This window comes from Castanea sativa, chromosome 10 (assembly GCF_040712315.1).
Source record: "Castanea sativa cultivar Marrone di Chiusa Pesio chromosome 10, ASM4071231v1".
In the NCBI taxonomy this organism is placed as follows: domain Eukaryota; kingdom Viridiplantae; phylum Streptophyta; class Magnoliopsida; order Fagales; family Fagaceae; genus Castanea; species Castanea sativa.
In genome coordinates this window covers 1,948,173-1,969,153 of record NC_134022.1, presented here as the reverse complement: position 1 = coordinate 1,969,153, position 20,981 = coordinate 1,948,173, and the positions used below count along the sequence as shown (strand labels likewise).

Sequence of the window (20,981 nt, the reverse complement as noted above, 5' to 3'; positions counted from 1 at the left end):
TTGGTGTAGGCGGGAATTGAACATTATTTTCACCATAATTACCATTAACAATATTTTTTATTAAACACCCATCACGAACCGTCTTTCCAACAATTACTAAAAATTATAAAATTTGTGTATATATATGTGAGTATTTTTTTTTTTTGTTGGTGAAGATATATATACTTCGAAAAAGTATTAAGTACACATATAAAAATGCTACAACATTTAAACAACAACCTAATATACTTGCTTTTGTTTGTTTAAATAAGTTACAAGTTTTCAACTGCTTGCAATATTGCGTATTGAACTTTGAAATTTGAAAATAGTCACAAAAAGTTTCTTATAGTGAGGGTGAGGGTAAAAACTTTGGCATTTTCTCGCCCAAATGTGAAAACCGAAGCTGCAGTAACTAACAACTGCCAATATTTTTGAACTATAAGAAACTTATTGTGACTTTGATCTCAGTTAATCAGAGTTGAATCTCAGCCTTCAAGATCAACAACAAAGAGACAGAGAGAGCAATGGCCGTGTGAGTTCCTCTATACAAACTTTCCATGATGATTCTCTGCCAATTGGGTCTCAATTTTTTTTTTCTGTCTGAGGAAGAGTAATAGAATTGAGAAAAGAAAATCATTGGGTTTTTATTTTTTATTTTTTTTGATTCATACTTCTTTTGTTTTTTTTGATTCATTAACTGCTGGGTTTAGTTCCAAATTACCAATAAAATAGCATGAGAATTGAGATTCTTAGGATTTGTGTTTGTTTACATATGTTTTTAGAGTAAAGAAATGGAGGGTGAGTGTTTGTTTTGTGATTCCCAATCTTAATGTTCGTGATAGGAAGTTGTATGTCCGTATGTATGTATGTATTTCTGATCTGGGTTTAATTCCAAATAACCAATAAAATAGCATTTGAACTTAGGATTTTGTCTCTGTTTACATTAGTTTTTAGAGCAAAGAAATGGAGGGTAAGTGTTTGTTTGGTGAATCTCAATCTTAATGTTAATAAAGAAAGTTGTATGTATGTATTTCTGATCTGGGTATATTTTGTGATGCGCACACAGTGTTGCTTCAGCTCCTGGGAAGGTCTTGATGACTGGGGGTTACCTTATTCTGGAGAGGCCTAATGCAGGACTCGTACTCAGTACCAATGCCCGGTTTTTCGCCATTGTAAAACCACTTTACGATGAGATCAAGCCCGACAGCTGGGCATGGGTGAGTAACTCTTGTGACTTTGTCCTTAATAAACTGATTTTGTTGTCATCTGATTCGTTTTCTTGTCGGTTTTCTTTACTGATGGTGGAGTTTACTTGTCGTGTAATCTTTCAAATGTTTGGCATTTTATTAATAGGGAAATAGTTGTGCTGTGTCAAGAGTATAAAGTGGGAAATGGGAGTGTGACGTTTCAAGGGCAATTAAATAATATTTAGCCGGAAATTAAGAATTTTCATTTAAGTTGTTTTGGAATTAATTTACTTTAATATGGTGCTTAGATTTTTGAGATACTGATCATAAGAAAGAAAATGTGAGATGGTTACATGTTATGGCCAAACTTGGTCAGATCTCCGAAAAAGGCTGTTCCATTATCCTTGATCACCTAGTTATGGACAGTATTTCTGTGAGTCTGTCCTTTTATATCATAATGAAAGAAATAATTGGGTTTTTAGAGTTTTTGGAGGCAGGCATACTGAACATGCATTGGGAGTTGTTGACATAATCAGCTTTACTTCAGCTTTGTCTCTGTTGGTTAAACGTGTTTCTTCTGGATTAGTTGTATAAATACACTCATGTGTTAATTATTAATAATAACTTTTTCTACCACAGTACGGTTATAAAAAAGGGGTTTTCTCAAACAGTATAATGACTGTAAAGATAATGATCCTTCGGAATTGATTTTCCAGCAAATAGCTTGTAATACATTGCCACCCTATCCCCTAGTGTATGCAAGTGAGAACTTAATGGAGTACATGCTATAACAATAGTTTTACTTGAGCCAGAAAGAAATTTGCTTGACCATAAGATACATGTCAAACACAAAGTTCATGTTTTGTTTTAATTTTGAATTGATGTCTATAGATGAGTTTGGAGGGCTGTATCAAACGTGGGGAGGGTCTCTGAGAAAGGGCATAAATTTGAGTTGAGAGATGGGCTGCAAGCAGTTTCTTGGCGGCCAACTATGAAGCTGATTGTTGTCTGGCTGTGAATGCCTTACGTATTTAGGGGTGAAACTTGTGCAAGTTTACATTAACATGGGGTGGTTCTTGAGCTTGAATTTCTTCTATATTATGATTAAAACCCGACAGGTGCTGGATAAGTTGCAGACCTTATAAATAAGGCCAAATGCAGGATATATGTGGTGTTTAGTAAAATGAGATGATGGTGTGAATACTTCTATAAGAGTTTCATTTTCTTAACATTGGACATCACCTGCATTTATTTCTTTAATAGCTTTATTTGATGCTGTCTGTCCACCAACATATTGTTGATTCATTAAGATGTACCTCCATAGTACTCAATTTGTGACTTTCCATATCACCTTTCAGGCATGGACAGATGTGAAATTAACATCTCCCCAGCTTTCCAGAGAAAGCTTGTATAAATTGGCATTGAAAAACTTGGCCCTGCAATGTTGTTCTTCAAGGCAAGTTTTTATTGCTTGTGTTACCTGTGTATTCTACAGTTCAAGATCATCATTTTTTTCTTAATATACTTTAAATTTTCTTGGATGTCATTGATAATCCTTAATTTTAGGTCTTGAAACCTATATCTTTGTCTCCATTTTCTCTTCTGTTTTTTCTTCTTGGGGGGTATCCTTTTGTATACTTTCTGTTTGCTTCACTTGTGCACCCTATTGATGCTTTCAGTAACATTTTCAAATATTTGAACAATGAAATGGCTTTCACGTGACTAAGTGCTTATAGTGTAAGCTGATGCTTAATCTAATTATTGTTTTTCATGATTTATAAATCATGTGCCAATGACAAGAGGGGGTGCATGGTCAAATGCATAGTTGAACTGGTGCTTACTGTATTGCTTAAAATTTCAGTGAGTCAAGAAACCCTTTTGTGGAACAAGCAGTGCAATACGCTGTGGCAACTGCGTTTGCAACGCTTGACAAGAATAAGAAAGAGTTCTTACACAAACTACTTTTACAAGGTAATGTTTGATACTTCCTATGTTTCTCTATCCATTTGATGATAAAGAAATTATACATCTTCAATAATCTAATGTTTTAACTGGATTAGTCATGCAGGTCTTGACATCACAATTTTAGGTTCCAACGAATTTTATTCATATCGGAATCAGGTTTTTCCCTATTCCGATAGTTCAATAATTTTTTTCATCATGTTCATGGAATATTTTTCTTTTAGTTATGATTATTTAAATTTCATACCTTTTTTGTAAAGTTTTCTCAGCAGTTTAATTTCTTGACACATGCATTTATAGACTGTATAATGTACCTGCACTTTACTTTGGTTCTCGTGAGAAATACATGCAATGACTTACAACTGTAAATGAGAACCACCTACTATAATTTCTTTTTGAGTTAAAAATGTTCTAACTAAGCTTGCACTTCTAGTCGAGTTTATCCTTCATCTTTAAGCATTTTAATCTATTCCAAGGTTTTGGTTCGAGATGTTTATGTGTGCACCCTCTTTTATAGATTGAAGCACGTGGACTACCTTTGACACCAGAGGCATTAGCTACTCTTCCACCTTTCACATCCATTACCTTTAACACAGGGGAATCAAATGGAGAAAATTGCAGGCCTGAAGTTGCAAAAACTGGATTGGGTTCATCAGCAGCAATGACAACTGCCGTGGTTGGTGCTTTACTTCATTACCTTGGAGTTGTAAATCTATCCTCATCTAAAGATCAACACCAAGAAATGAAGGATGCTACAGATCTTGATGTAGTGCACATGATAGCTCAAACTGCTCACTGTATTGCACAAGGGAAAGTTGGCAGTGGGTTTGATGTCAGTTCTGCTGTTTATGGCAGTCATCGTTATGTCCGTTTTTCACCAGAAGTGATTTCTTCTGCTCAGGTCTCTCTCTCTCTCTCTCTCTCTCTCTCTCTCTCTCTCTCTGTGTGCGTTTGTGTTCCATAACTGGTCGTGGTATGCATGGATGGACAACATCATGAACATTTTTCCAGAATTGACACTTGAACAGAGTTGTCAGAGCGATATGTAATTTAGGCTTTCACTAGTTTTACATGAGCATTTGGGAGAGTCAAAAGTCTTGTAGTTCAAGTGGCACTTCTCGGTGTTTCCAACAAAGACATTTAGGGTTCAAATCTTCCTTCCTCCAAATATCATATTAAAAAAAGAAGAGCATTTGGGAGATAAGCATATGCTGGCCTATGGTTTACCCCACTCCCCACCTTTCTTTCCCCAAATTTGTTTATTGTAATTTTGGCTATCATTTTGAGCTTAATACATTTGAATTTGTGTGGGACCTCATATGAGGACAATGTGCAATGTTTATGCATCAAAATGGCCCTAGGCTACACTATACATTATCCTCCCGGGTTGTATCTAAATTTTCCTATCATCTATTATGCCTGTGCATTTATACCATTAAGATTTCCTCTGACTTACACAAATTTCTGATTAGATACTGATAATTTTTTTAATATTTATAATGCCATGAAAGTCTCATCTGACTTACATTAAATATAATATTATTCATTATAATTATAATAATAAATAATAATTTCGAATAGCTAATAATAAATATAAAATAATAATAGGACAATTATTCATAATTCATAATAATATATATTTATTATTATTAGAATCTAAATTTAAATTATAATACAAATATAAAAAGAATATAATAAATTAATAAATAAACAAATGTTCCACTTTATAACTATAATTGCCATACTTACTATTATTCATTAAAATAATAACTTATTATCGTTAAATTATGAAATTGAATGATCAGGTTTGTTACTGTTATAGTATTAGGAGAAATATCACCAATATCTCTATTCCCCCTTCAAATTAGAATACTTTGGCTGGGATTTTATGAATATAGCCAAAGCCCCTTATCGGATTTGGACCGATGACTTACGCCTATTGATGCAAAAGAAGAAGTTTAATACCAACACAGATGTACAAAATTGTCTAAAGAAATTTGTAGGAAAAAACAAAACAGATGAATCAACACCTAGGGTTGCTTGAAATCAGTACCAAGCATGATAGGAAACCTAGGAATCAACACAGGCATTAGATAAATTCAAATTGAAATTTTGTTGCCATAAGCCTGTCCCTGTAGAAGTACAATCGACTACCAGAACTAAACCCTAATCTAATTGACTTGGGTTAGAGCCTAATTATTGAATTATGAAAAAAATATTGACATTAGGAAATAAAATAAAATAATAAGACCTAAAATAAAATTCAATAGCTTGATAGTAAAAATACAATTAACTTTTAAAATTAAAGAAATTTCTTTGTGTTGGGTGTTTCCTGGGTAATGCCAGCTTCCTTGTTGGGATGTTGGAGTGTTGGAGGGGGTGGTTTGGCAGGAGAAGTTTTGGAACAATTTGGAAAGCTTATTGTCTCATGTGATGTATTTGGTGGGAACATAATGCTCGCCGTTTTGATGACTGAGAAATTAACACTGCAAAGTTGAAGTTTTTATTCTTGAAGATGCTATATGAGTGGATTGCTCTGCTTGTATCCTTCTCGGCTGAGGGGTTGCAAGATTTTGTGAATTCTTTGTACATTAGCTAGTTTTATTTTCAATGCCTTATATTTTCTTCTTTTGTACTCCTTCGTGTCGTTTCAGTACACGCTGTGTATTGGAATTGCCTCTTTTATTTAATGAATTTTATTTAGCTATCAAAAAACAATAATAATAAAAAAATTGTCTTCGTGCTCCTGCATCACACTTGTGGAATCTTTTTAGTTTGATCATACTTTGGTCTCTTTCTATCTTCTTCCCTTTATTATAGGGTACAATATCCAAACTTTTAAGTTCCTTTTACTTTATGTTAGTGAATCTGGTAACAAAGTGACCTATTAAATTTTTTTTTTTGACAAGTAACCTATTAAAAATTTCTGGTAGCAAATTGATGTTCATATAATATCATTCATATTCTGAAAATTTCTATACTGCTGAGAATGACATGTAAATCCCTTAAGGAAAGGTTGAGGAACGTTGTATCTATGATATTACATTTGAGTTTCTCTTGGGGTTGTTAACTTCAAAAGATTTCTGGAAGACTATATTTACCCCTTATTTCCATCTAGTTCATTTACAAAGCTTTGTCGGCAAATATATCTTCAATTTTTTGATATGATCACCTTACATACCTGATATTGATAGATCATAGACAAACAAACATCTTAATGGTCACTCATGTGATCTGGTTTTAGTTAGGCAGCTGAGGGTTAGGTTTTCTATAGAATGGAGGCATGGAGCTTATTAGAATGTTTTAGTTTTCCCTACTTCTGTTTGAGGTGCCACTTCTTTTCAAGGGTTAAGGGTTAGTCATTTAGTGCTATCCCCAGGAAACTTGTCAGTTTCTAGCCCTTCTAGGCTTATCTACAAATCCAACACAATCTCGCCACCCCCCGTGCCCCCGCCCCCCTCCTCCCCCTCCCCCCTGCACCAAAAAAAGGGAAAATAATTAGAAAATAGAAGAAACTTTTAAAACCAGAAAAGATATCCAGAACGGCTTGCTTAGGCTGCCATAACTGAGTTTTGGATGAAAACATCTTACCATTAGATTAATTTATTCCCAACTTTAAGATGAAAAAATCCATAGAAGGTGCATATATGTTGTCTCTCTTCATGTACAAAACATTAAAAGTTAATTTTACTAAGTAGCTTTTGAAAACTGTCGTAACTTTATAATCCTTTCTATTGAAACATTGCAGGTTGCAGCAAAGGGATTGCCCTTGCAAGAAGTCATTATTGACATCCTAAAAGGGAAATGGGACCATGAGAGGACTAAGTTTTCCTTGCCACCATTAATGACCCTAGTAAGAATTTTAATATTTACAAGTTATTGCAACTTGTATGTGTGTAAATGTAATTTTCTTTCATGCTATGCTTGTGCCAGAGGACATTTATGTGTGTTTATGGTGTGCTTAGACTTTGGAGAATTTGAGGATCTATGGTAAATAACTTCAGAAAGAAGGATTAGGTTTTAAAGAATGGCTAAGGCTTTGGTAAGGCACAATACTTGATAAGAATGATAAACCTTTTTTAATGGCATGAAGATCAATATTTGTGGGAACATTGATTCTTCAGTTAAAGTCAACTTTTATATGATTATTGTTTGAATGATCCCATGTTTTGGGCTCTAATGACAATCATTCTCTTGTAGATTTCATTGATTCTCAATCTTTCAAATTGTAACTGTCATTCTTTGTAATTGCTTAGGATTACATCATGTATACATCCTTTATACATGAGGTAGTGCCTCTTCATCAATAAAATTTATAATTAAAAAGAAAAAAAGAAAACAGATCACTATGATACCAATGAAGCTATTCTACGGGCCTTATGATCTCTATTGGTAGGATGAAACAATATCATTTGTAATTTCTGCATTGCCAGAAAAAATATAGAAACTCTTTACCAGAAAACCTATGGATCATTTGGACATTCTTCATCATGTGTGGAGGGTTTAAATTTTGTAATTTGTGGCATGTGTATGTACAGTGAAGTTGTTCTCTGAGAACAGTTTCTGCTTCCATATCAAGTACAGCTGTAGGAATAAATATGTATAACATGATAATTGATACATCATCAGAATAGATTGGCAAACATATGTCATCAAGTAAGATAATGGAAAACTAGTCTGCAAGACAGCACTATAACCCAGTCTTCTTTGTCGTCTTCTTTTGTTCCCCCCTTTCACTTTCCTTAAAAATTTGTGTACTCTTAAGAAAACTTATCTTGGTTTTCAGAGGGACATTGAAGCACTTTCTGCTCCTACTGATGTGTCTTTTGCAGTTGCTAGGAGAACCAGGAACTGGAGGATCATCCACAATTTCAATGGTAGGTGCTGTGAAAAAGTGGCAGAAGTCTGACCCTCAAAAATCTCTAGAAACCTGGAGAAAGTTATCAGAGGCTAATTCTTCACTTGAAGTACAACTCAATATGTTAAGCAAACTTGCAGAGGAACACTGGGATGCATATAAATGCACAATAGAGAACTGCAGTAGGCTTAAGTCAGACAAGGTAAGTCTTGAGCTCATTTTCTTGCACCTGCAAAGGATATTATATAAATAATCACATTTCTTGGTGATTCTGTGACAATGGAAAAAATTTCTGGAAGTTTTTTTTGTTTGGTTGGGAGTTTGAGATGCATATGGAGACACTGTCATTCTGGTTTCTACATCAAGTAAAATTTCTTCATTTTTTGGGTCCATTATTTAACTTATATGGTCAATTTGTTGCGGACTACCTGAAATTTTGCTGATATCCATTGGTAAAGGAAAGATAAATATCTGAAACCTGAAATTATGTTATTTTCTTTTGTGCAGAATTGCATCTCTATTTTGTCCTTGTATATCTTAGAAAATATTCCCTGTCATGTGAAGCATCAAGTGTTATCTTAGTTTCTAAACTTTTCTCAAAAAAAGTGTTGTCTTAGTTATTAAGGCCTTTATTTGAGAAAAAAGGGGTCATTTCAAATTATTTAGCCTGTCAAAAAGCAGTCTTCTGGGAGTACTGTAGTAGCAGATCGTAGGATCAGACCAGCAGGCATGAAGTCCTTAAGTTCCTATATTTAGTTGTTTAACCATCTACCATGTTTGATTTTTGCTTATTTGTGGTAAATATTGAAAAGTTAAGAGAGAAAGATGAAGTGCTTCTGTTCATTACAGACATTTTACAAATAGAATATCTATAATTTTAAACCTAAGAGTTATGGGCTCCCAAATGCACTAAATGAATTTTCAAACTTCTGCATATGTGACCAAATCTGTAAGAGATACCACATTATCTCTAAATATCAAATATACCTTCCACAAATGGTTTGCTTGTTTTCTTCAATCATTGCAATTGACTGTCATGATCAAACTTCTCAGGTTGTACTCACCATGTGATTGGTAGATTTTTTTACTCAGGAATTTTAGCTGTGTTTTTTTTTTTTCCTTCTTTTTTTTATAATTAATTTTTGTGTGTGTGCATTTGGTCTCCCGGGGTGGGAGTTGGAGGGAGCAACTGCCTAATCTAGAACCTATTATCATGGGTTTTACGTGTCATAATGCAGAAAAAACAAATGTATGGTATGCTAAATCATACATATAACATAAAACTATGTTTTACACCATGCTTGTGCTTGTTTCTGAACAAACTGTAGCTTCAGCTTCACTATGAAATTGTCAACTTCAAAACTAGGTACAGTGTCTACTTTTGGTGAGTCATGAAAGTTGTTGAGATTGCCCAATCCTTTTAAAATGTAATTTGATGCTTTTACCATTCTCCTTTTTACTCCTTTTCCCCCCCTTTCCTATTCTTGAGTTTTGAGTCACAAATTTCCTGAATAGTGGCTGGAGCAAGCTTCTGAACCAAAGCAAGATGCAGTTGTTAAAGCATTGTTAGGAGCAAGAGATGCTATGCTTGGGATCAGATATCATATGCGCCTGATGGGTGAAGCTGCAGGTGTTCCGGTAGGTTCTTTTCTCTTTGATGGAATGCTTGTTTCTTCTTGTTCTTTTCGTATTGATTTTTAATATTTTTTTAAGATAGAGCATACAAATAATGAAATAAAAGAAAATGAGGGGCACCACCGCACACCCTTGGTACGATGGTCACTCCACAGGTATAAGTACTTGTGGGGTGTGAAGGGCAAGGGCTGGGGTTCAAGTCTCCGGGAGGGAGCCTCACACACATATACACTTAGATTAGGTTAGAGTATAATTTCTATCTTCTATAAAAAATAGAAAATGAGGGGCAGTAATTCTAAATTAATGATGATGACATGCAATACAGTAAAAAGAATGGCTGTAATTAATTGTTCAGTGTTCTAATCTTCCCAGCAAAAAGATGGTAATGTACTCATCTCCTTTTTGGGACTTTCAAATTGATGCATGCGCTTCAGTGTCTATTCATACAACGGTTTGAGGTGGTGATCTCCTTCTATATACCTAGAAATTCATTAACTCGTAAAAGCTGTCTTATTAATGTCACATTTCTTCAGATATTCAATCTATGGTTTGTTTACTCAGGAGAAAAACTCTTGGTATAAAATTTGTGAGTCTAAGATTGAATTTTCAAATTTCTCCTTAAGTTCAACATGCATTTTTCTTTCTCCATGTCCTCCCATTAGGAAGCATGAAGTTGGGTTCTTGATTATCTTCTATTTACCCTCCATTGTATTGTTGACAGATTAACGAACTTAAAAAAAAAAAAAAAGTGTTGTACACTGATAACACAACATGTATTGCCACAATATTTGGATACTCGATGAAAAATATCAGACTACAAAGAATTGAATATTGTGACGCCAGGCATGGATATTGTCATTTGAACATAATCCGAATCTGGTAACATCCTCTTGATATGCATCTGTTTCAGGATAAGTGATAAAATTCAACGTGAATTGTACAACTGCAGACAGGCCAAGTCCTGAGTCCTGAGTCCTGTGTCCTAGGTTCTTCAAGCTTGGTTTGTCAATATGCATACCTTGATTGAACACATTATCAAAATAATATTAAATCAAGCTAAAGTAGCTTGGGTTTTTCGACAAAGAGATTCAAGTCAATCCAAGTAACGGGTTGTTCAAGCCCAGGTTATTAATCTTTTGACTGGATAGTGAGTTGTTCTGAGAACCTTTACCAAGCCAAAGCTCAAGTAGCTTGAATTTCATGGCCCAAGTGAACTGTCTAAAGAAATTTCTATGTTAACCTCTAAAGTGCTGCTTGAAGAATTCTGTAGATGGTTAGTTTTTAACTTTCTGGTAAGAAAAAACCACTAAATACCCAACCTGCAGGTCAATTTAGCAAGGTAAACATTGTTAGGTTCCCCTATATTTTTTACCCTTAGCAAGTCTGCCGTGAGGTGTAATTCTGGAGCTTAGCATGGAATACTCAAAACTTGTTTCCCCAATGGATTCCAATTCTAGGTCTGGTTCTTTTTCATCTGGCTGGTCCATAAGTTCAACGTCTGACTAGTTTTCCAAAATTGCAGATTGAACCCGAATCACAAACTCAGCTTTTGGATGCTACAATGAACATGGAAGGGATTTTGTTGGCTGGAGTTCCTGGAGCAGGTGGCTTTGATGCAGTCTTTGCTGTTACCTTAGGGGATTCTGGCAGCAATGTCACCAAGATGTGGAGTTCACAAAATGTTTTGGCCTTGTTAGTTAGAGAAGATCCTTGTGGCGTTTCTCTAGAAAGTGGAGATCCACGAATTAGCGGAGTTACAGCCGCTGTGTCTTCAGTGCATATTGAATAAGCCCATATTCGTAAGCTAGCAGAAAAAGAACCTTTATTGAATGATGAAAGTTGGTTTAGAGCTGTTGTAATTCTTGTGAACACTGTACAATAAAATAATTTAATCATCAATAAGAAAACTATTTTCAAATCTTGGTTTATGCTCTCCATTCCGACTGGCCATAAACTTCTTGAACTTGGCATGCATCCATTGATAAAAGAACATAATGATATTCCTCTCTATCTAGTGGTTGAATAAAAAATGAAAATACTGTGAGACACATCGGTGCCATGAATTTGTGTGGCAATTCACACACATTTACGCGTGACTGTGACCCCCCTAAGGCCAAAAGAGTTTCCCCACAACAAAATCTCAGCACCTGTTTTGGTATGTTTTTAAAACACAGTTTTCTGAAACTTTGTTTATGAGAACAAGAACCAAAAACAATCTATTATTAAGAGAGAGGAACAAGTGCTTTCTTGCGCCAATGGTTCATGAAATTTTTTAAAAAAAAGTATTGGACCTAAATAAAAATTTCATCTAAACTTTGTTAAACTTGGCAACTGAGCTAATATTTTTCAATAGGCTACTCTCATTTGTCCAGGATGGTGAAAAAAAAAAATCCCTTGGTGTTTTACCGGAACTTGTACAAACAAGGTTTCAACTCAGGCCATTCAATTTCCTTCATCTCTGGTTTTTGCTTATCTTCAACAATGGCAAGTGTTAACCAGCACTGCATAGGTGATTGTTAAGGTTGTACTAAAGTGGATCCTATTTAATAAAAAAATTAAATAAATAAAAAAGGACATAAAACTAATCCTTTTGGTTATTTTAATATTTTTCCTCTCTATAAAGTTGGCTCCCACATTGGGGAAAAATGACATAAAGCTACAAAAAAAGACAAAAAAATGTACAAAAAAAAGTCAAAAGTTGCTGTTAACGGGCACCTTATGGTGCCTATTAATACAACCCAAAAGATAAATAAATTGGTAATGAGCATGACACTAAACACTGCTCCTCATCATATATTGTATGGTATAAAAAAAAAGAAGAAAGATATAATGGTATATATATCATTCAAGCCACAGTAGATCATGCACCTTTTTCTTGTAGTATGGCAACAAACCCCTTATTTGAGTAGCCCTGCAAATATAAAGTGTCCTTTAGAACAAAGAATTGGTTTTTTAACTTTCTATCAATCAGACAAATATATGAGAGGAACACGAATGAGATAAATAACTGAAAAACGAATCACATAATGTGAAAGTGTTTGACAAAATGGGGTGCAAACCAAGGCTTAAGGACTCTGTGCTTCCTTGAGATAGTTTGGGTAGTTAGTCCCTATGAGTGAACGGCGGTGTCTGCCAATAAGCACAAAGATTTCATTAAAAAATGAGGGCCTCCTGAAAATTGTTTATAAATCCTCTTGAACCCTACTTCAAATGAAAGCACATTCCTTGGACATGTCACAAACAATTACTGAGGGATCATTTGTGACAAGATCAAAGGAGAACACTTTATTCTGCACATTTTTAGCAAGGCGTGCGTCCCCTGATACAACGTAGCAAAATAACATATTAGCAAGGCGCTAGACACTAGATTACACTCTAAATGTTCAGTAAATTTTCCTTGCAATCGTTAGCAAAAGAAAAAGAGTTCAATAAACTCTCACCACAGCCAAAATCAGCTACATTCAAAGAAGGGTTGTGACCTGTTAGCCATTTCGTAATTATATTAACCACCTGTTCAGGCCAGTGAGACATTTGTTCTTGATACCTTGTAGGATACTGGCCAGGTAAGTAAAACATAAGTTTAGATACAGCTTCACTGGATAAACGAATAAGTCATCTGAATAGTCTTTACTCAGATTTGTTTTTATTTTTATGCTCAAGTAGTTTGTGGAACAAATAGGACAATAATAAGGTAATATAAAGGTTTGTGAGAGATTTACATATGAAGGATTAGACCACGCTTGATGTTGTATTACCTTAGGCCTACATGCATAATGAATGGTATTACAGCCATTGACCTCAAAACTTTGGGAACCTTTTTACTAAGCAAATTATCTTACACATCTAATATTCTATTCTTCATCTGGCAAGAAATTAAATTTCCAAGACCGAATCCAGAGTCAGTTTGGATGCTCATTATCTTAGTGTCATAGACTCATAGCTTCATGACTTCATCCAGATAGAATTTAATTTTCCAAGACCAAATCCAGATTCAATTTAGACGCCCATTAGCTTAAGAGTCATAGCTTCATTCAGATAGAATTTAAATTCCAAGACCGAATCTTAGACTCATAGTATACACATTTGAGCTACATCTCTAATCTCTAACCAGTAAAATACATTCACAAACAAACCATACTCTAATTATAAAGCAGTGCTCAATGTTCAAGGAACAATTGTATTGTATCACATGGCATTGAGCCAATGCATGTGATGTTTAAAAGGGTAAGGAAGTCATCACTTTTCAATCCATAATACGAATCATCTAAGCACAAAGACTACTTTTGGCATAATTTGCAATTCCATAGTCTTAATCATTTTTATAATTCAATGCAAACATATCTATCAGCCATCAAACTAATTTCATTATCCTCAACCAAATACAATTACAAGGTCAATTCAGTGAATGAAAAAAGTAATTTGTTGGGAACAAAGCTTACCACATCAAATAATGTTGGATCGTCTATAAAATAGTCAAGCGCCTCTTTTCCACTGAGAAAACACAACACATACCCAAGAAGAAAAGATATATAAAAAAATCAAATGGGCTTAAACAAAAATTGAAGTTAGTGAGTATAAAGAAATATTTACCTGCAAGTGTACAGCTTCTCGTTTATCATCCTGAAATGCCCTCCAAATAATCTTGTGCATTGCATATACTTTTTTCCCCTTTCTAACAGGTATGCATTTTCCTTACATGAGAGAAATGCCGTTATCATCAACAGGAGAAAAATGCTTAAGGAATTCCCAATATTGAATATTCAATCTCCTCTCTAACAATTGTGTTTTGTTAACATGGAATTATCATTCAAGATGGTGAGAAAGAAGTTTCTCCATGAATCATTATGCTAGGACAGAAATGTCAATCAATTTCACCAGTAATCCCTACAAGAGCATGTTCCATTTTTGAAATGATGGAACTGATAACGATCTCTTACAGTAATTTCTCGTTCATAGATGATTGAAATATATTTAGTGTATGTGTGACAGTCATTACACATCCTAAGGTTTCTAGCTATCCTTATGGGAGATCCCCCAGATGTATGTATAAGTGCAAAAGCAATTGCTAATTTTTGGCTATGAGCTTTCAATCTCTGCCTCTTCTCTTCTTCATCTACATCGAGCAACACATGTGATGTGTCTGGGGAATAGCCTTCAAACTTCAACTGCCATTCCATCTGGTGGATCATCTCATAAATGTCATCACATCGTGGGTGAGAAGTGTCCTGTGAAACAAATTTATAGACTTTTCTCTTCACCTCAACAAGGCTAAACCCCGGCGTTTGCTTGAAGCCCTTACGAACCATCTCCGTCCTAATCCTAGCGACATCCTCCCATCTTTGAGCTCGTGCATACATATTGGATAGCACCAAATAATCACTAGGATTACGTGAATTTGATTGGAATATGTTCTTAGCAACAATCTCCCCCAGTTCCAAGTTACTGTGAACTTTACAGGCGCTAAGAAGGCTTCGCCACACGACATCATTTGGCTCAATGGGCATGCTATTGATAAGCTTAAAGGCTTCATTAAGCAGCCCGGCTCGCCCCATGAGGTCTACCAGACAACCATAATGTCGAACAGTTGGTTTAATCCCATGCTCAAATTTCATGGTATTGAAACATTGGAGTCCCTCATTGACAAGACCAGCATGACTACAAGCACTCAACACACCAACATAGACAACATCATCTGGCACCAAACCTTCCTCAAGCATTTCTGAGAAAACTCTTAGAGCTTCCCTACCATGTCCATGCATGGCTAGCCCAGAAATCATTACAGTGTAGGACAATTGGTTTTTCTTGGCCATGTTTTGGAAGAGACGCCATCCTTTCTCTAGGCATCCACATTTGACATACATATCTATTAAAGAAGTTTGTACTATAACATTGAGTCCACTAATATTCCTCAATAAGGAACCATGTGTGCACCTTCCCAAATCAAGAGCACCCAAATGAGTGCAAGCAGAAAGCACACTAACTAATGTGCTTTCTTCAGCCCTCCAATTTTTCTCACTACTCATATCCCCAAAAAGCATCAAGCACTCACACCACAACCCCAAACTAGTATGAGCTCCAATAATAGCACTCCAAGAAGCAACAGTCTTTTGATCCATTTGCTCAAAAACAGCACAAGAATGTTTTACCTCTCCAAACTTTCCATACATGCTAATCAAGCTGTTCTGCACAAAGACATCATCTTCAAGTCCAAGCTTGAAGATATGTCCATGAATTTGCATCCCTTCCTCAAGTGCCAGTGACCGGGCACAAGCTTTGAGAAGAGCCGGGTAAGTGAAATTGTCAGCTTCAATTCCTCTCTCAATCATCTCATAATAAACAAGTAAAGCTTCCTCAAAGCTTACATCTTTGACATACCCTCTGATCATGGTGTTGAATACAAAAGTACTAGGTTCCTCGAGTTGCCGGAAAATCGAGCAGGCATAGTCCATGCTGCCCCAATCCGAGAGAGCACAAGAGGCCACAAGGTTGCCTGCACAGAAGGAATCCCAGAAGAGTCCAAACTTGAGGATTTGGACATGGACTTGCTTCAACTCTTCCATGCTCTTGCATCTCTTCAGCAGGGACAAACATTCCTGCTCCTTCAACCTCAAATCAAATTCTGTGAGTTTTGGATCTTTTGTGGATAACAAGAGATGGGTTTTGTTAAGGACTGGTGTCCTAATCATCCTGTCATCCACACCATAATATGAAAGGAAGGCTTGAGATCTATGATGAAAAAAAAAAAGAGATGGGTAATTGGGTATAGCTCAAATGGGCTAGAAAGTGACAAAAAGTGTGAATATGAGAAAACCCAACAAGGAATTAGAGTGCAATGGGAAGAGATGTGAATATTTGCACTAGTTTTGTTTGCTGGGGGAGGGAGTGCAATGGAATAATGTCATCCATGAGAATTTCCAGCCAGGATAACTGTGTCAGATTATTATGGGACAACTAGATTCTGGATAAGATAATGCTGGATATTTTTGGGCCCTTGGATCTGCTTGGTATCAATCTGATTCTTCGTTTTTTTTTTTTTTAAGTAAATTACAAATTACACCTTAAAGTTTTGAGGTGATTGAATTTTATATCACGAAGTTTCAAAATTTAAATTTTATCTTCTTGAAGATTGGGGTGTTTGAATTTTACATCCTAACGTTTCAAAATTTATATTTTACTCCTTAAAGTTTAGAGTTGTTTAGATTTTATACCTCTAAATTTTAAAACTTTAGAGTGTAAAATCCAAACACTTCAAAATTTTAAGGAGTAAAATGCAAACACTCCTAAAATATACAAGGTAAAATCCAAATTTTGAAACATCGAGATGTAAAATTCAAACATCACCAAACTTCAGTAGGTAAAATTTAAATTCTGAAATTTTAGAATGTAAAATTTAATTACCTTAAATTTTAGTAGTGTAATTTGTAATTTACTTTATTATTATTATTTTTTTAATTTTCAATCTTAGAAAAAATTTCAAACCGTTCTGATTTATTTAAGGTGTTTCGCTAAATATCAGCCAAGATTAAGTTTGGACTGAATCTATCAGTTCCGTTAACTACGGACACCTTAAACCTATACATAAAAATTTGTGGCAGAACGCCACGAAAGACGAAATACTTTGGTTTTATTTATTTAAAAATTAAAAAATTGAAAAGCGTAAGAGTTGAGTTAGGCCATTGGCACTCTATACTATAGACTCCATACAAAAACAAAGAAACCACTCCACCCATGCAATTAGTGGGTGATAAATGCTGTGGTTCTTCCTTTTCGATTTTATTTTTTATTTTTACAAATATGAAATTAACTAGTTTTTTTTAAATTTATTTATGAACTGTGATCTAGTTAAGTATATTTAAAAATTTGGTGTGAATTATTATTATGAAAATCAATTTCCATTTACATTAATATAATGAATTTTATAGCTTAAAGTGTAAAATTAACGATTAGAAAATTTTAATCTAAAAAAACAATAATTTATAAAGGTGGAACCATAGTAACTTAGGTATAAACTATTACAACAATAATTTTATTATTATTGTTAAGCTGAAACCATAAGTATCTTCTCAAAAAAAAAAAAAAGTGAAACCATAAGTATTACAAAAGAATTCCCTTAAAAATATATTGTCATTTTTGGTGATAAGTGTTAACCAAATACTCAAACTTTTTCAAAAAACTTTTTTTAACAATTTTTACCAAATACTTTACTTCTTTCAAAAGTCTCAATTTCATGCCGCACTTTTTAAATCATCACTTTTTTAAAAAGTACAATTTTAAAAAACTGAAACAAACTCACCCGTAGTTCCATTGGTACTAGGTTGAAACACAGATGAAGGGAAGAGAAAAAAGAACAAAACATAAAATGATAAAAGTGAAAATAAAGTAAAAGATTGAGAAGAAGTTCAAAATTGACAAGGGTAGAAATTGAGGAGTCAGAATAAAATTACTAGAAAAAAAAAAAATGTCAAAAAAAGTGAAACGACTAGTAAAAAAGAATAAAATGTCGGAAATATTAATTGGCTTAGGCCATGTGCAAGTCAAAATAATGAAGCAACTACCCACAGCCTAGTCTTATTTCAGTTTTGCCCATTTTTTTGCATTAAAAGAGGGATTAAGTATGCGTACGCATGTTCAAGGCTGCGTTCGCATGCTTACGGTTTATGCAGGATTTTTCTCTTGCAAAAACATCCTTCAACTAAAGAATTTCTTTGGCTAGGCCCTAGACCAATCCTAAACCTATCTAGTGATATCATCATTGTCGAATTGCTTCATAGAGTTGGTTTGTCTAAACTTGTTATGGCTTTGTATCCATGTTTATGTGGTGTTGCGTTTTCAAATTTTGTGAAATCCAATGTAGGAGCTGTCCCTAAAGATACATTTAATTAGAGGGTGGAAAAGTTGGAGGATAGAAAATGATAAGATGATGAAAAAGTAGAAGGATAGAAAAGATTTTAATTTTCTTTCTTTTTGTTTGGTTGGGAGTGGAAAAGTGGAGGGACAGAAAAAGTGAGTTTGTATAAATTTACTTATATACCCTTATTAAAAAATGATGTCCAATTAAAACAAAAAAAGTGACAAAAAAAAACAATCACCCAAATTTATTAAAACATAAAAATCATGTCTAAAAAGAAAAGTCACATCTGAAAAAAAAAAAAAACAAAGTAGCCCATGGCCCCAAGAAATCAAAAGAAAAAACAAATAAAACACTTAAAACTGGAACTGGATGCCCAAAAAAAAAAGTACTAGACAAAGCCCAGCACATGGGCATTTTCGTCATTTACCTATAAAACTTCCCCTCACCTAGTCTTCTTCCTATTTTGGGGAGAAAATTTTTTGGTGGACCTGAAGAGAAAAAACCCAAGCCCCACCATCATTTTTCCCTCTCCCATTTCCAACCAAACACCCTCAAAAAAGTTTTTCCTCCTCATTTTCTCTCATTTTTTTCATCCTCCTTAAAATTCACTCTACCAAACACACCGTAAGGGTAACAAATTTGGTATGCAACAACTGTTTTAGTCTGTATTATTTTGCGGGTTTCCCTTTTCATTTAGCCAATCCATGACCTCAAAGTTTGATTGCGTTGTGTCATATTAGTATGCCATAGGCTTCAGCTACTAAACCTGTAGTAACTCTTTAACGGTTTTGATTACTTTAATTCATGTATGATTTTAATTCATGTATGATAGAATCTTTGTTGGACTTATTCTAAATTAATGTGCAAAATTTTGGTAATTTCATTGTTACTTTTGCCCGCTATGAATGCACTTCCATCTATTCGTCAAAAAAAAAAAAAAATGCACTTCCATCTCTTAGGGGATTTTGTAAGTTCCAAATATCATATTTGGTTCAACTTCTTAATTGATGTTATGTCCAAGTAGTTCATTGTCGCTCATGAGTTTATTTGTGAACCTCAGAATTGACATTTTATAAAATAAGTAGTATTATGCTTATTTTCATGGCTATATGCAAACTATGGAGAAAATGGGGATATACCCCTTTCGTCGAAAAATTCCAGTAAAATGCACCAGTAAAATCCCCTCTGTCTGAAACTATTTAGGGATATGCCTCTGTTTTGAAACTCGATTTTTAGAAAATCGAGTTTCAATGAAAAATTCGATTTGGCGAAAATCGAGTTGCTTGAAAAAAACAGCATGGAACTCGAGTTCCATATAGGGTTTTACTATTTTTTTTTATAAGTTTGATTGCCCATAACTCGATTTTCTAAACTCGAGTTTTTCATTGAAACTCAATTTTTAGAAAATTGAGTTTAAAACAGGAACATATCCCTAAATAGTTTCAGATAGGGAGCATTTTGCTAGAACTTTTGCACAAAAGGGGTATATCCTCATTTTGGCTTGCAAACGATTAAGGGAAAATGTTGATTGCAAGTGTGAGATGTACCGATTGGCTTTCATTGGTTGCCTTATGCGGATTTCTACTTTGGTGCTTTTTCTTAATTGCAATTAGAGGTTCACAATTTTTGAATCAATTAGAACAAGAAGCACATGCACTGATGCACAAACATCTTGACGAGGGAGCACAACCAAAATAATTGTTAGGTATCTTTTAATTTCCTCTTTATTGTCTTGCATCACATCTTTTGTTTAATTCCATTGGAGTTGATATGACATGATGTCATAATTTTATTCTACTGTCAATGAAAAAGTAAACCAAAGTCTTGGAAAAAGTTTTTTTTTTTTTTTTAACGAATGAGCAAAAATTTGAAACATTCTTTCTTATAAAATTAAAAATCTGAAGAGTAGTGTTATTAGCACAACACTTTCACAATAAAACCTAGGTGACAAGTTGTTAAAGGTAAGAAAAAATGATGTTAGTTGTGAGTCCTGATAAAAATCAATTACGACTTGCCAATTTAACCTTTATTGTGTAAATATTGTGAAAGTAGCATTAAGATAATTATATTCCAACTTATATTAGCTGGTTTTAAACAAAATTTAGGGTCAAAAGGTTCAAAATTTTATTTTAGGGACTAAAAAAATTATTAAAAATTATACACACACACACACACACACATATATATATATATATATATATATATATATATATATATATATATAATTATGGCCAGGTCAGGGGGTTCAATTGAACTTCATGGCCTTAAGATAGAGCTGCCCCTGTGAGTGTAATATATGTATGGTTAAGGGATTTGAAAAGTGAACTTGAGTGGAAGAATGCTTGAACAATGTCGAAGATATCTATTTTGACAGTGCTCTAGTATTCCTGGAAGAAGAATGCAGGGATGCCATCTAGTCCAGGAGAACCAGCTGAAAGACAGTAGACTCAATCTCCTTATTTGTCACTGGCCTGTTAAGACTAAGGGACTGCTGTACAAAGAGTTGTGG

General features: G+C 34.4%; 3 protein-coding genes across 3 annotated transcripts; 1 reads left to right on the top strand and 2 right to left on the bottom strand.

The window, feature by feature from the left end:
- Positions 1-244: 244 nt before the first annotated feature.
- Positions 245-11,539, top strand: LOC142612962 (phosphomevalonate kinase, peroxisomal). The gene is made up of 10 exons (XM_075785138.1): positions 245-511; positions 1,046-1,196; positions 2,525-2,622; positions 3,028-3,137; positions 3,235-3,287; positions 3,646-4,029; positions 6,877-6,981; positions 7,961-8,188; positions 9,502-9,624; positions 11,144-11,539. Exons 1-10 carry the CDS (start codon positions 504-506, stop codon positions 11,408-11,410), a joined length of 1,527 nt encoding a protein of 508 aa, XP_075641253.1. The 5' UTR covers positions 245-503; the 3' UTR covers positions 11,411-11,539.
- LOC142612964 (ribosomal RNA-processing protein 8-like) lies at positions 10,310-14,345 on the bottom strand. The gene is made up of 6 exons (XM_075785139.1): positions 14,212-14,345; positions 14,061-14,112; positions 13,062-13,176; positions 12,681-12,940; positions 12,490-12,532; positions 10,310-11,492 (listed from the first exon to the last, which is right to left on the bottom strand). Exons 1-4 carry the CDS (start codon positions 14,337-14,339, stop codon positions 12,828-12,830), a joined length of 408 nt encoding a protein of 135 aa, XP_075641254.1. The 5' UTR covers positions 14,340-14,345; the 3' UTR covers positions 10,310-11,492; positions 12,490-12,532; positions 12,681-12,827.
- A 124-nt stretch (positions 14,346-14,469) lies between these two features.
- LOC142612961 (pentatricopeptide repeat-containing protein At1g31920) lies at positions 14,470-16,519 on the bottom strand. Its single transcript, XM_075785137.1, has one exon. It carries the CDS (start codon positions 16,305-16,307, stop codon positions 14,493-14,495), a length of 1,815 nt encoding a protein of 604 aa, XP_075641252.1. The 5' UTR covers positions 16,308-16,519; the 3' UTR covers positions 14,470-14,492.
- Between the last annotated feature and the right edge of the window lie 4,462 nt (positions 16,520-20,981).

What these genes read in the sequence shown, in the direction of transcription:
- LOC142612962 (XM_075785138.1), top strand. An exon ending in AGCCCGACAGCTGGGCATGG is followed by an intron (nt 1,197 to 2,524) that starts GTGAGTAACTCT and finishes ATCACCTTTCAG; the next exon opens with GCATGGACAGATGTGAAATT. An exon ending in GTAGGCTTAAGTCAGACAAG is followed by an intron (nt 8,189 to 9,501) that starts GTAAGTCTTGAG and finishes TTTCCTGAATAG; the next exon opens with TGGCTGGAGCAAGCTTCTGA.
- LOC142612964 (XM_075785139.1), bottom strand. Translation starts at nt 14,339, where the DNA reads ATGATAACGGCATTTCTCTCATGTAAGGAAAATGCATACCTGTTAGAA. An exon ending in GAGAAGCTGTACACTTGCAG is followed by an intron (nt 14,113 to 14,211) that starts GTAAATATTTCT and finishes GTGTTTTCTCAG; the next exon opens with TGGAAAAGAGGCGCTTGACT. An exon ending in TGTAGCTGATTTTGGCTGTG is followed by an intron (nt 12,941 to 13,061) that starts GTGAGAGTTTAT and finishes ACGTTGTATCAG; the next exon opens with GGGACGCACGCCTTGCTAAA.
- LOC142612961 (XM_075785137.1), bottom strand. Translation starts at nt 16,307, where the DNA reads ATGATTAGGACACCAGTCCTTAACAAAACCCATCTCTTGTTATCCACA.